The sequence below is a fragment of the Marmota flaviventris genome, chromosome 8, assembly GCF_047511675.1.
Source record: "Marmota flaviventris isolate mMarFla1 chromosome 8, mMarFla1.hap1, whole genome shotgun sequence".
NCBI lineage: Eukaryota > Metazoa > Chordata > Mammalia > Rodentia > Sciuridae > Marmota > Marmota flaviventris.
The window spans coordinates 3990447-4005342 of NC_092505.1; the positions used below are offsets into that span (position 1 = coordinate 3990447).

Genomic DNA, 14896 nt, shown 5'->3' on the forward strand with positions numbered 1-14896 from the left:
CCCAGGCTCTCCCTCCAGGCACCCCAGGCCTCTCCCAGTCCTGCTTGGGAGCAGCCCTAAGGCTGATGCGTTCGCAGTGGCTGCCGTCCTCTGGTGGCTGCCGCCCTCTGGTGGCCTCTAGAGTCATTGCCCATGGTGAGGTCCCTTGGCAGGCTCTGCCCAATCTTGCAGGGACTTGCAGTTCTGTGGGACAGAAATGGAATCTGAGGTTTCCAGACCTGACATGGACTCTGCTCTGCTGTGTGCAGTTTTCCTGGAGATCCCTGGAGGGTCTGGGGGGGAAGGTGGGTCTGGAGCACCTGGTCTCTAGAACCCGGTGGCCCCTGGAGGCTGGACCATGCTGGGGAGGAGCTGGGGGCTGGCGTGAACCTTGCTCCCTGACACTCTGGATTCGTCTGTCCTCTCCCAGGCCAGGGCCTCCGCCCTCAGTACAGTCCTCCTGTGGCACAGAGCTGGTCCCCTACCAGCGTGGGGAAGCCCCAGGGCAGGCTCAGTCCCTTGAGGAAGGAATGGATCCCAGGGGCAGACCCTCCCCCAGGCGGCCATGAGCCCCAGAGGCCTGAGGTTGGTGCAGTTCCCCTTTATCCTCCCCCAGAAACAGCGCTCCTGGGAGTGCAGGGGTTTCAGATGGTCTGAGTCCCCGTCCCAGCCGGGGGGCTCCAGGTGGTCTGTGGCTCTTGGGGCTCAAACACCGACCGTGGGTTTGTTCCCCCTGAGCGGGTGGCTACGTCAGGGATGTTCTCAGTGTGACTTTCCAGTAGTGAAAGTCCCAGCTCCTGCCTCAAACACTGGGCGCAGCCGGTGAGCTGGGTCCCGGCCATGCCATGCTGTCCAGCCCTGTGTGGGCTTGTGGGGCCGTGCAGGGCAGCTCCAGGGCAGCTCTGGTCAGAGCCCTGGTTCTGGAGTCAGAGCCGGATCCACTGAGCCACGGCAGAACTAGAGCAAAGGGCTCCAACCTTGCCAGGGACCTGAGCTTTGGGTGACTGTCCCCAGGGACTCTGCCAGAGGTGGACCCAGCCCTCATGCCCAGGCTGGGCTCAGGCTCGGCCAGCTGCAAGCTGCAGCACCGGCTCAGCCTGGTCCCAGCTCCCTGATGGGCACGCTGGGTGGTTCAGGCCAGGCCACTTCCTGTGGGGGGAGCAGCGTTCCCTACAGGAAGTCACTCTCCCTGTCTCCGGCTATTTGTGAGTGTGTTGTGACCAAGTGTCTGAGAGCCCTGCCCCTTTGGAGGAGTGAGGATCAGTGACCTCTGAGCTGCTGGATGGCCTGAAAAATCACAGAAGGCTGGCAGGGACCTCAGGGGTCAGGGAGTGTCACCTGGAGGATGGGATCGCGGGCGCCTTGCCACCTAGCTTTTAGGTGGCTGATCATATCTAGTGACTTCTCAGCGTGCAGAGTGGACACTGGCTTGAAATACAAGAACCAGCCCTCCACGGGGCACAGTGATGCTGGCCACTTGTAAGGACAGCAGAAACCTCTTCCTTCTTGAGTCTGAGTACATTGGCAGAGGCCTCAGAGAAGGGGCTGAACACAACCCAGCCCTCTGACCACTCCAGCCTGGCCTGCCCTTGGCTGGACTCATGCGGGGACGCTCAGCCTGGCTTCTGGCCCCTCCCTGCCCTCCCCTGACCCTTCAGATTCTGTTCTAGCCCCATGGCTGGCAACGGGCTGAGCTGGGCACCTCAGGGACACTCTCCCGGTCATCTCATCCTGTGAATGCTGATGTCCGCAGCTAAGGCCCTGGGCCTAGGTCGGGCCTTCTGAGCACTGCCCCTGGTCCTGGCCCTCCTTCAGCCCCTGGGACCTTGGGGACACGAGGAGAGGAAGAGCATGTCTCTCACCAGTGCCAGCCTGGAAGGCGTCAGGACCTGAGACTATGGGCGGCCTGCTGCCCCTGAACTGGGGACACTCAGAGCTCTGCCAGCAGAGGGGCTCAGGATGGCAGGGCAGGATTGCAGGGCAGGGCGGCAGGGCAGGGCGGCAGGGCAGGGTGGCAGGGCAGGATGGCAGGGCAGGATGGCAGAGGCCTGGGGTCACTCTCTCCATGCTCCTTACCCTGCTGCAGGGTCTGGGGACCCAAGGCCCCCAGACACTCCTGCACCCCTTGAGTTGGGGGCTGCCCGGGGCCCTTGGGAGGTCCCCATGAGGGGGGTGCCCCATCCGACTCTTCCCTCTGCTGCCTGCCCCTCACCACAGGGCTCAGTTGATGTGGGCGGTGGTGACTGGCCAGCTGAGCCGGCTCCAGTGCAGAGGGCAGAGCCCCGAGGAGGGTCCTGCTGGCCTCTGCCACCAGCACCAGTGGGCACCACGCCTGCAGCAGGAGACATCTGGCCTTGGCTCAGGGAATCAGAGAACTCAGTGGGAAGGGGGTTGACTCCCTTTGGGCCTGGCCCTGCCCACCATCACGGACATCAGGGACCGAGTTCAGGCAAGGGCTCCGTGCTGAACCATCTGCTGGAACCACAGAGATCCCTCTGGGTGCCACGTGGCTTCAGAGATGGGTGGCCAGGGATGCCCTGGGGTGAGAGCAGATGACATCCCTGAATGGCTGAAAGGCCATGACACTACATGCAGGGCCACTCAGGAAACGGGAGAGACAGCAAGGGGGAGGGGAAGGGGCAGGGCAAATGGACTGTGGTTTCCATGGTGGGTGGGGGCCAGAGGTGAGGTCAGCAGGCTGAGGACGGGCTGGCTCTGGGGCAGAGGCTGTGCTCATTGTCCAGTACTTGACCTGTGTGCCAAGGGCAGGGCTAGACAGTGGCCTGAGTGTGAGAGCCCACAGAGGTGGTGGCTGTGTTTGGGTCTGTGTTTGAAAGGGAGGCTCCCAGGAGTAGCTTACCATCTCTAGGTATTAGCTAGACTCCAGACCCAGCGTGGCCCAGCCGTCAAGGCAGAACACTGAAAATAAGACCAGTTCATACAACCTGCTTATCTGGATGAGATGTGTGTGCTGGGCTGGACGCCTTTTGCTTTCATGCTTGGTACCTTGGTGTCATGCTTAGGGTCTTGGCTTACGGAAGGTCACCTTGCAGGGTGGTCTCCTCCCAGTCCCTCCTGTTTACTCTGGTCTGTCTTCTCTATGCCCCTGTCTTCTACCCTGCATTAAAAAAAAAAAAAAAAGATTTTTGGAAACAGTGTGACCAACAGGGGTTGTTCTGAAGGTGAAATGTCATAGCATGTGGCCAGAATTTGCTGCTCTCGAACTCTGTTTTTATCTATTCATTTGTTGCAAATATTTTCTCCAGTATTTGAGCCTTGTAGCATTATGGTGTTTGCAAATCTTCAGTTTTTAAAAACAGTCTTCCTTTCGATTTCTCACTTTTAATCTTATAAAGGCATAGTGGTTGTGATCATGGGTCTGGTAATCAACTGGGCCATCCCAGGAGGAGCCTGGAGACTTTCTGACATCACTCTGTGCTTCAGTTTCCCCCCCAGGGTGACAGCCAAGCAGACGTTTCCAGAGAGCATTTGGAGAGCTTGGTCTAAACACCTAGGGACCTTTTGGGAATGGAGATGAGTAATTGGGGGTGACCTTGAAGATTGACTACATAGCTAGCCAGCTTACTTTTCAGATTCTCTGGCAGCAGAGTTGAAAGCTTGGCATCCCCAGGCACTTTTGGGAATATAGCTTACACATACACACACTTGATAAAACCTGCCTGTGAAAACTGTAAAAAAAAAAAAAAAAGAAAAAAAAAAGAACAAATTTTAGGAGCGCAAACCTGGACCACCACACCTCCCAACAGCGCCACCTCGTGGCAGACACGTGGGATCACGCCTGTGAGGCCGCCTAAGGTTCCGCGTTGTGTGGAATTCCATGCCTGCCAGGGCAGCTTAGAGAAGGCTGAATAGGAAACCCAGCGATCTTCATGGCTATTAAAAGTACGTGTCCTATTCGTTTTCTCCAGTAACTCTAGCTACGCCTTCCAATCAGGCCTGAATAGTTTGAAATTGCTTTCCCCCTTTCCCTTGGGTACACAAAGGTGAGTAGTGACCCTATTTTGAAGGGTGGTCTTGCAGCTGATTCATAGCTCTAGATGAGGTGGCCTCACTCACCAAGTGTCTCTGCTGTGTCTGAGAGACTGGATCACTAAGCAGGATCCTCGTGGCACAAACGAGGCCTCAGGCTCTGGGGGTGGGGTTCAGGAGGCAAGTGTGGGGTGCAGAGGGAGTGTGGCTTTGGAGCGGGACAGAGCTGGCTTCTACTCCTGGGGCACAAGCTTCTCTAGCTGTTTTCCTGGACAAGTGCCTGAGGGCTGGTTTCCCATTGGTGACCAGGAGAATGCCACCTCCCTGCAGGGGGTTGTGGGAGTGACACCTACCTGGACATCCCCAGTCCCATCACACCAGCCTCAAGACTAGGTAGGACCGTCCTGCCCAATCCCTGAGACCAGTGAGGGTGTCCTCCATTTCTTTTCTGCAGGCACGCCCCCTCCACTCCCTGTGTGGTCTTCAGATCCTAAAGGACCTTATTCTTTCCCCATTTGGGCATGTTCTGCATCTTAGTCATTGAACCTGTGACGGCCCCTCCACTCAGCTCTGTCTTTGCTTTGCAGAAGCCCACGTGGAAGCAGTGGCCATAACAGCCCATGACACACCAACCCAGTGATCTCAGAAGTGTGGCCTGAACAACTGAAGTCCGTAAAAAAACAAACCCAAAATACCCCAACCAACCAAACAAACAAACAAAAAACTCACACCCAACAAGTTAGAGTATTATTTATTCAAATAAACCAATATATTCTATTTCCTTTTCAATGGTCTATATCTTAAATCAGTGCAGCATATAAGTATAAAAATAAGGTCATTTTAGAAAACTCCATGTTTTGCACAGCAATCGTTTCTACATTTGTCCACGGCCGCTGAGCCCCTTCGAAGATGGAATGAATATCTTCTTGTTCAAATCACAACTATAATTAAAGTCAGTGTGCTGGAAATGGAGGAAAATTCCAAAAGGGAAATATAAAATCATTTTAAGCATTGCCAGAAATACAAGTTACACTTAGGAATCATGTGTTAAAAGATATAAATCTGAGATATGCATAAAATACATTTTGCCAGGCTCTACTTTTGGCATCTGCTTAGAATTCAGTGCAGGCTGGAAGCTCTTCCACCAGAACCCTAACAGCCACTGCCCACGTGGCAGTGAGCCCGTCACTTTAAGGAGAGATGAGTGGCCCCTTCCAATGCCCGAACACAGGCATTTTAAACCTCAAGAATGGTCAACAGTAAAATGAACAGAAATGGTAGAAAATATGTCATTTTAGATCCCATGAATCTGTCATTAGCACGTGACAGATCCCATTCATTCTCCGAGTGCTCACGTGTACCGAGCAATTGCTACACCAAGCAGAACTTCGGCCCTTGCTGATGACCATGTGTGACATGGCATCCACAATTAGGAAAATGTGTGTCGGGGGAGGTAACCCCCAGTTCTATACCCCTAGCAACAAAGAACACAAAATTGCATACAATTTGTTAATAAATTTTATTGTGATTTTTAATATTGATTAACAGATCCTTAATTAGCAGTTCCCCCCACCCCCTTGATCTCAAAAGAAGATAGCCTTTGAATGCCCTCTGAACACTTTGCTCTGAGAGGCCGGCTCAGAGACGTGAAACTTGTGGAATTTCTCTTCCATGGAGCCCCAAGATGTAACAGGTGGAAACCCGCTCACATCAGGAGACAGCTCAGAGTCCGCAGCTGGCCTTTACCAGAAAGAAAGAGGCCTGGCCACGGGGGGACACTGGGCTCCTCGTGATACGCCTGTCTGTGCATGTGTTGTGAACAAAAACTTGTCTCCCAGCTCGTTGGAGACCCCGGACACACATCAATGTCAACGTGGGGCTGGTGGCAAGAGAGGCCCAGGATGCTTGTCTCCTTCTGGAGGCCCCACTGTGAGCACAGCTGTGTCAACTGGAACCACGTCTGCACCACACACCCAGCACTTGGGTGACACAGCAGAGTTACAGATCCATACCAGCAAGGTTCTGTTCGGGCTGTGACATGTGGGGCTCTGTGGGTGCGTCCTGGGTACAGGCCAGCCTGGCCCCATTCATCCTAAACACTGCACACCTGTGAGGGAAGGGCCTGGCCCATTCTCAGTGTGGCCCTGCCCCACAGGCTGTCCCACGCTGATTCTGGATAGGACTGAGGTTCACTTTGGGACCTCCTGGACCTGCTAGGGATGCTGAGGCTGGGGGCAGGGCTCGGAGGCGGACAGCGGTGACATGAGGAAGGATCTGGTTTCCCTCAAGTTCTTCTTTCTGGAAGTGTCTGGGAAAGGAGTGTGGTCAGAGTGGCTGGGCTGGCCTGAGTTACTCTGTTCTCGGGAAGAATATCCAGGCAGCAGCTGCCAGGTGCCCTTCCCAAGAGCTCAGACCCCATAGGTAACCTGGCAAAGTCCCCTGGCCTCAGTCTCTTGACCCTGCCTTCCAAAGTCCTCAGTCGTAGCCCTGGACCTGCAGGCTGAGGCCTGGGTCCTGCTGGGCAGTTTGGGCCTCTCTATTTACTAGAACAGGGTTCTAAATACGGCTATAAAGCAAGTTCCTTCAGTCTGATGGCTCCTCTCCTGCAGTGACCAGTCTGAGAGGACCCTCTGGGACATCACTACAGCGTGGGCAGGGCCAGGACCCTGAGAGCACCCCTGGGACAGCAGCCCACAGTGTCTTTGCACAAATGCAGACTGTGGGTCCACCTCTCTTCTGGCTCCTTCCTGTCCCGCCCTCTTCCCGGAGTCTACCAAACACCGATAACCCTGCACTCTGTCTCTGGAGTGGACATCCCTCCCCAGCTTGGGCAGCTCACAGCCCACCTTCCCTCAGGCCATTAATGCTGATGGGGACGCTATCTTGAGTATTCCTGCAAGCTGGGGCCTGGATCTCTAAAACAAATCACATCTCCACAGATCCAGCAACTGTGAGAAAGAAATCTGAGTGGCCGGAATGAAAGCACGTTTCCTGAAGGTGTCAAACCTGCTTCCCTGTCAGTCAGCACACTGGAAATCGCATCACCCCCTCCCCCACCCCACAAAGACTTTTTCCAGATGGCTTTTGAATTGATAAACAATCGTAAGTTCAAGTCTAAAAAATGTTAAGCCTAATAGAGATTTGTGGAGTTTACCTAGTACTAAAAATCTAGTCTCTCCCTTGGCAGACCCCACAACTGTACCTTTTATGGTGTTGGGCAGTTTTTCTTTAAAAAAAAGAAAAAAAAAATCTTAGGGTAAGTTTTTTTCCCTGAATGGTTCCATAATCAATTCTAAATAGTTTGTGCAAGAGAAAACATATTGGGTTTCTCCCTGATTATCTGATTTCCACTCATAAGGACAAAGGCTGTGAAACACAATTACTCCTGGTTATGAAACACAGTTTGGCACTGACTTCTTATTCCTGGGGACATGGAGCGGCAGGAAGCCAGAACTCAGGATGGGACCCTGTGTGGCAGATCCACCAAATGGGATGTGGCCTGAAGAACTCAACAAACCCCCATTTTTGACTAAATAATTAAATGATTCCTCTTCTTTCTCCTCTTAAGGGAGAGAATGAATCCCCTAATTGCAGCCGAATCCCCAAATCTATGGCCCCAAGCTCCATGGTGTCCTTACCGCTGTCTTGCTGGGAATGGCTCCACAGTTCTGATCACTGACCCCAAGGCTATCTCCAACTCAAATTTCTGGGCTTCAGGATGAGCCCGGAGACGTCCTTCTCCAGGCTCAGAAGCACAGTGTTGAGCTGGAGCACCCGGGGTCGTGCACAGGGCAGGGCTTCTTCAGTGCCAGGCACTTGTTTTGGGCTCAGAAGAAAGGCAATAGGGCGTGGGACATGTGCCAGCGGATCAGATACCAGTCACTCATGGTTCCTTTAAATTCCCAAGGGGGAAAAAGGCTCAACCCCCACCTCGCTTCTTGCTGTATTTTAGAAATAGTTCCAGTTTCCGAAGGCAGGGCTTCACTTCAGACTTCTGAGTAAGTTATCAAGAAGGAAGCAGCACACTACTTAAAATAAGCTGGTTCATGGAGAACCTGCTCCACTCTGAAGCGGAGGAGGCTTCTAACATGCAATCGCTCAGTTGCTCCTTTCAGGCCAGGGCTGATTTCCAGAACCTTCCATGGTGAATTGCAAGGTAAAAAAATGACACCCTCAAAGGGCTGCAGCCTCCCTTCCTGTTCAAAGCAAATCTCTCTGCGGGTGTGTCAGGCAGTCTCAATTTACATAACTTGAGGAGGTGGGTGTCACTATCACAGTTTGGACTCAAAGTCCAATTTTCCGCTGCAGTGCATGCCAGGAAAGTGTCCTAAATTCAACTGTCTGTTCCACTCTTGTTGCTAAATTATGCTTTTGTAATTTAAGCATTCCCATTAAAATGTCACATCCAATGGCATCGGAGATGCAAAGGTAGGGAAATTAGATGCGCAGCAAAGAGCATTATTGCAAACTCCATCCAGGGCCTCGGGGGAACCTGATCTGTTAGGCTCCTGTATTCTGAGAGCTGTGCCTGCTGATCTGCTGCGGCAGAACCATCCCCACTCAGAAACCAGGAGCGCAAAGAGGAACAGACGGCACCTGCCCCAGGACCCACAGCCCAGCTGCCGGCCACACCCCGCACCCCTCCTGTTATTTCAGGGGTCAGTTTTTTTACAGCAAAGAGGAGGTGCAGTTTAGGATAACTGGCTTCACTTTGATACAAAGAGGCTCACAAAACAGGAATCCATGGAGAAGTCATCGGGATAAGAAGTGAAATCCACTGCCAGAGATGTCTAGCTCTGCAACACATTTTGAAATGATCAGCAGAGGCCAGCCAAGACAAGAGCAGGCGAGGACACTCCTCTCTGCCCTCTGTGTGCTCAGCTTCCTCTCAGATCCAGCTCAGCTCTTCCCCCACGGGAATCTCACAGAAGATTCTTTAGGCTGCCAGCATCTACGAGCTCACCATGACCTGCCTGGGTGGCCCCCATGTCTCTTTGGCATGGTCATGTATTTCTCAATATGGAGGGGACTCAGGGACCTCATGAGCAGAACAGGTGTCCTGAACGTCCACACACACAGCAAGAACACTCCTGCGGGGGAGGGGGTGCTTAGCACTGCTGATAGGAATTCTGTAACACACCGAGCCCGCCCAGTAGCACTGCAAAGTGAAGAGAGAAAGGAGACTCGCTGGCACCTTCTGATTGCATCAGGTCATGTAAGCCGGCTGCAGCGTGTTAAGGCTCCACTTCTCTTTGGCAAAGGCCTCAAATGAGCGACAGCAAGTGGGGATTTCCCCCCCAAACAAGGACACCGCTAATCACCTGTCACCAAAGGCCAAAGGCACAAAGGCCGACTGCCAAACAGCTCTGGTTGAGTGCATCCGGGCAGTCACCCTGAGCCCCGCAGTTCTGCAGAGGGAAGCACATGGCTTGAGAGCACAGGGAGAATCAGAGCTCCTCCGTGTCCCTCACCTGGCTTCCCCTGCAGTGGGTCAGAGCGTGGGCCTTTAGCCACTTCTCTGTTTCCCAGAAGGGGACCAACCAACCCACTTCCAGAGAAGACCTAGAAACAGAAACAACTCTGCCATCAAAGTCGCATTTGTCTCGCTCCTGAAGGCCCTGCTAATTGAGCTGTGCAGGAGGAAGGGTGTGTGGTCCCGGCCAGCATGGCCACAGAACCAAGCTCAGTGGACCCTTCTCACCTGGTGGGATGAGGACCCTGGCGGGTGAGGACATAGCTGGCATCAAGCTGCGCCACCCCACCCAGTCTCAGGACCCTGGGCAAAGTCATAGAGGTAGTACTTTAACTTTCCACCAACAATAGCACAGCTTCATTGGGTACAAAAGAGCAGGTCCCCTTCACCTGTGCCTCAACAGGAAGGAGGCCCCGCGTCTGCAGGAGAGGCTGGTGAGGGCTGGGGCAACGGCTCCTCCTGCACCATGTTGCAAAGTCTTCCAGTGCCACCCAACCCACGCCAAGGCCTGGTGCAAAATACCCTTAGATACTATTAATACAAAAGCTCCTAGGAAGCTAACAGGGTTATGCACACACATTTTTCAAGAGGTTAGAGAAAGAAAGCCAGTCATGGCTTGCCTTTTTTTTTTTGATGGCACACCTGGTCAGTTTGCAGCTCCGTAAAGCCTGAAGCCTGATCCACTCCATTTTGGTTTAGAATGAGGTGTTTTTTATTACCATTTTTCTTGGAAGTAGGAAAGAAGAACCGGAAGCTTTAAGATCAAGAATAATCAAGGTACAGTGAATCTGGAAGGCAGGTGGGAGCAGGACGAGATTCCCAACCAACGCACAGAGGAAGGAGCCTGGCCCGACCCACGCGGCACCCTGGATGCGGAGTCCTGTGGAGAGCCAAGGTCAAGGTCAGAGAGTCAGACGTGGCTCTTCATTTCCAGCGATGCCTGACGAGAGAGGACTCATCGTTGACGACCTCGGGGTCGCGGGGCGTGTGCCGGCACTGGAAGGGGATGAGCAGCAGAAGGATCAGGATGAGGAGGATGACTCCGCACACGCTCATGAGGGTGTAGGAGACGATCCACAGAATGGGGTCATTCAAAGCCTGGGCGGGGACACAGTTGCTGGCTATGTCTTCGGTGGAGAAGGGCCCCGAGATCTCAGACACTGGAGCACCTGCGATCTCTGAGGAGACAGAAGGGGAGAGATGCACGGCTCTGAGCTCAGCGGTCCCCTCCAGCAGAAAGAGCATGGAGGACCCCGGCTGTCACCTCCCTGCACAGCACATTGGGGTCCCAAAGGCTGGGATGTCCTAGTGCTGGGAGGAGGGAGGCTTTGGGACAGTGTGCCTTCAGGGATCCAGGCCCACACAGCAAGGGCAGCACCTTCCAAGGTCTGCAGGAGCTGGGGCCACGGAGAGGAGGGGACCCTGCAGAAGGGCACGCACAGCCACAGCCTGCGGTGCCATGGAGGGGACAACACCTGGGCCTGAGCCTGGTAGCCAGCTAAGTGGCGTTGCTGTGTGTCCTCAGAGGAAGAGGAAGGGGGCGGGAATTCTAGTGGAATCTACTCGTGCCTGCCTGGCCCACGGCTGTGTCCTCTGCAGCGCCAGCCGGAGCTCACGTCCCACCCTGGAGTCAGCCTGGCTCAGCACACCCTCCCTGCCCCACTCCTGTCCCACGGGTGGATTTTCAGCATCTGGGGGACCCCAACCCAAAGGCTGCAGCATCTAGCTCACGACACGTGGTGACCAGGAGAACCACAGGGAAGGACACTGCTGTCCAGACTCAATGACAGAGAGAGTGCCGGAGCCCTGCAGGCAGGTCGGGGCTTGGGAGGGTCTCATCTACGTGCTTGGCCACCTCCCCTGTCAGCAGCGCGGAGCCCTGAGCTCCACCCTGAAAACGACAAAGGAACAGGCCTTGCTGTCCCTCTTTTCTAACTGCAGAAACGACTACTCAGCCCCCCAAATAACACCGCCACGCATCTAATTTTCCTGTGATTAGAGCCCCAAGATCCTGGGGCTGAATATGATCCTCTCAATTGAGGAAAGAACAAGTCAAAATAATAATGGAGTAACGGTCTGAAACGAGGGAAACAGCCCTGGGTCCTTTGTAAAGAAGGTACATTTTCTGGCTAGTGGACTTTTAAGGGCCCAGGCAAAGATGGGCAATGAGGAAGGCCTGTGGGCATGGCCCTCGGTCACCCCAAGCCCTGGGTGCCCACAGCAGCTGTCAGCCAGGACATCCTTGGGCCAATCCCCTGCCACTTCCTTTAGGACATCAAGTTTCACTGGAACATGGCCACATCTGCTCATGTGTGAGGTCCACGGTCACTCGGTGCTCCGGTGGCTGGGCAGCCACATGCACCATGAAGTCAGCAACACCTAAGGTCATCAGCACCTGGCCCTTCACGGAGGAGGCTGCTGTTCATGGCCTGTACCGCCATCAAGACACATATTTACTAAACATTTTAAATAACTGAAAAGTAACCCTACTCTTTACTATGAAGTCAATATATGTTTATGATAGAGAGATCTGAAAACATAGGGAGATAAAAGCACACTCATAAATTCACCAGTTAGAAATAGCGCTGATATCGTAGGGCGCCATCGTTTTCTATACACTGATTTTTTAAAACCAGGATGGGACTATGTGGTACTTGTTGTTTTGTAAACTCTATTTTTACTTTACATATGATATATATATTTAATATATACATTACCTATATTAAAATCACATCTTTTACTTTTTAATCCAGGCTATCCTGCTGACCACACACACACAAAAACTATGGGTCTATCAGATTGTTGACCAGTTTCCCACTGCGGCCTTCTCTGTGCCTTCAGCATTTGCACCAGTGTAGACAGGATGCAAGAAAGGTCGAGCCTAAACCGTTGTTCATATTCTCAACTTCAGAAAGAGCGCCTAGAAGTAAACTTGGGGCCGGCATGCTCACTTTCAAGCTTCTTTACACCTGTTGGCAGAGTGTCCACGGGGAGCCCAGTGGGCATGAATGCCCACCTGCATGGCGTGGACAGCCCACTCCTCTCCCCACACAGCACAGGAAACAAGGACTACGGTTCCCCACCTGGCTTCACGACACTCACAGCCCTTGGCTTGTGAGGGTTTGCTGTTGGACAAAAACGATTGACCTTTTATGTTTTATCATCGTGGATTTGTAGGAATCCTTCTCCGGTTGCCCGTGTTTTCCTACAGCAGGTCGCCGTGGTGTGTGTGTGTGTGTGTGTGCACATGCGTGTGCTTACTTTACAAATGGAGGAGCTTGGCTAGTAAGATGATGGAAAGGGAACAGGCTCAGTACAAAGATGAGAGCATCTGAAAACAGTAAAGCACGGAGAGATGAAGACAGGCTTGGAGCCATCTCTGCTTCCAGTGAGAGGTAGAGAGAGTGGGGGCAGCTGTGTTCCTGGACCTGAAACAACCAAAACATTGGGCAAAATATATGAAAAAAGATGGGTAACAAAGAGCACCCTGCGACTGCCCCAGCACACCCCCTGGTGGCCGCAGGATGGGGATGCAGGCAGAGGCCACGGCCTCCAAAGAGACAGGCAGAGGCCCAGGAAGCCCAGGCCGTAGGAGTTCCGGGCAGAGTCATGTTGAGGGGATAGTATGCCTCGTGGGCCCCCCTTGGGCCTCTGGCTGAGCATAGAGGCCGTCCATGTCTGTGGGTTCTGTATCCACAGGGTCATCCTGCTGCAGACCAAAAGTATCGGGGAAAAAACTGTGTCTGTACTAGGCACATGCAGGCTTTTTTCCTGTTGTTATACCCCAAACGATACAGAACAACATCTATCTACGTGGCATTTATGTTGTCGTAGGTAATATAAGTCATCTACAGATGATGAAAGTTCATGAGAAGATGTGTGTAGGTTCCATGCAAATCCACGTGGGAGCTAAGCATCCTTGGGTTTGGTACCAGTGGGGTCCTAGACCAGCCCCTGTGGGCTGAGGGACTGTACTGGTCAGAGAACACAGAAAGGCCATGAAAGAGCCTCTAAAAGGACGTGAAGGAAAGGCCTGGAGTGCAGACAGGGCTGGGAAGAGTGCCTTCTCCCCAGCTTTCTGTTTCCTGTTTGCTCCTTCTTCCCCCGAGTGAAGGGAAAAGCAGCAAGCAGTTCACAGGGCTTTAGCTACAGCACGCGGGATGGCCGTCCCAAAATTCACTCTGACTCTCCCTGAAGAAATCAAAGAAGCAAGACAAGAAAGCACAGGCTGGAGGGGTTTCAAGATGGAGGAAAAGAGCAGGCCGCTTTCCCGGCTGCTCTGTGGAGTGAAACCAAGAAAGCAGACAGGCAGCTCCTCTGCAAGGTGGGTGAACCGAAAAGAAAGGTGGGGGGACTCCCCTGGAATTTAAAACTGGACATTCAAAGCAGATCGGGAACTCAGGAGGTTGGCTACAATAAAATAAAGAAGAAATCCCCCGTGGTCCAGCCACTGCTGCAGCCAGAGCGGCCCCTCCATGAGCACAGTGGAGGGATTTGGGGATTGAAGGAAGCCACATTTTTAGGAGGTCCAAGGCGTGTCTGGGTATGGAGCATTTAGAGATCCAGGACATTGCCCACTAAACTGAAATGCCCACTACACAATATCCTTGTTTGGGAAAGAAGCTGCCAAAACCCACCCAGCTCTCCCACTCCCCCACCCTCTGGCTGCTTGCTGGACTGGCTGGGAGAGGTGCATCTGGGAGGGAATTTAGAAGGGTAGGAATGGGAGAGATTGAATTTAGAGATTGAACCCAAGACCAGGAAACACGGGGGCTGCAGGTGATATAAGTAACTAAGAATTGGGTCCCCCACTGTATGTTCACAGGGCATTTGCTACAGCACGCAGAAGGGCCGTCCTAAAAATCATATAGTGTTTCCCCACTATATGAGTGGAACCCAGGGGAGATCCTGGGATACAGTCTTCCAGCATAGACTGGCAATTACTGGGCCCTGGTGGCTCACAGATTTAAAATCTCCAGACCAATTGGCCCACCTAAGCCTAAACCTTGCCTCCAGAAATTCTGCCTATGAGATTACCTCTCTCACTCCAGCAACCCAGAGGGTGGATCATCACGCACCAGAGGACCCCACCTAAGACTGCTGAGAAGCTGAGAAACTTTTGAACTCCAACAGAAAGAATTCTTTAACTTTTCATTGGGTTTTTTTTCTCTTCTCTCTCTCTCTCTCTCTGTTTCTCTCTCTCTCTTTCTCTCTCTTCCCCTTTTCTCTGTTTAATTGTGACCTTAATGGTACATGGACATTCATTCATACTGACATTTGTTTTCTTTAAATCATTTCTAGCATTTTTGAAGTCAGTTATTTTCATTGTTTGAAGACTAGGATATTTCATTAGTATAGTTTAGTTTTGTTTTGTATTATTTTATTTTTATTTAAAAAATTTTTAATATATATATATATATATATATATATATATATATATATATTCTCTTAGCT

General features: G+C 52.6%; 1 protein-coding gene across 3 annotated transcripts in view; it reads right to left on the bottom strand.

Annotated features, from left to right (window-relative positions):
* Positions 1–14896, bottom strand: part of Bace2 (beta-secretase 2) — a 99272-nt gene that overhangs the window by 7401 nt on the left and 76975 nt on the right. The window contains exons 9-10 of one of the 3 annotated variants that reach the window (XR_011708284.1): positions 3026–3097; positions 107–183 (exon numbers count right to left, since the gene is read on the bottom strand). Coding sequence is in view for 1 of the 3 variants with exons in the window: in XM_027929198.3 (XP_027784999.1) it covers positions 10367–10620 (254 nt within the window). In the remaining 2 variants the exon portion in view is untranslated. Of the gene's footprint in view, positions 1–106; positions 184–2924; positions 3098–5469; positions 10621–14896 lie in introns of those variants that run through there. The other 2 variants (XR_011708283.1, XM_027929198.3) reach the window with 2 other exon arrangements.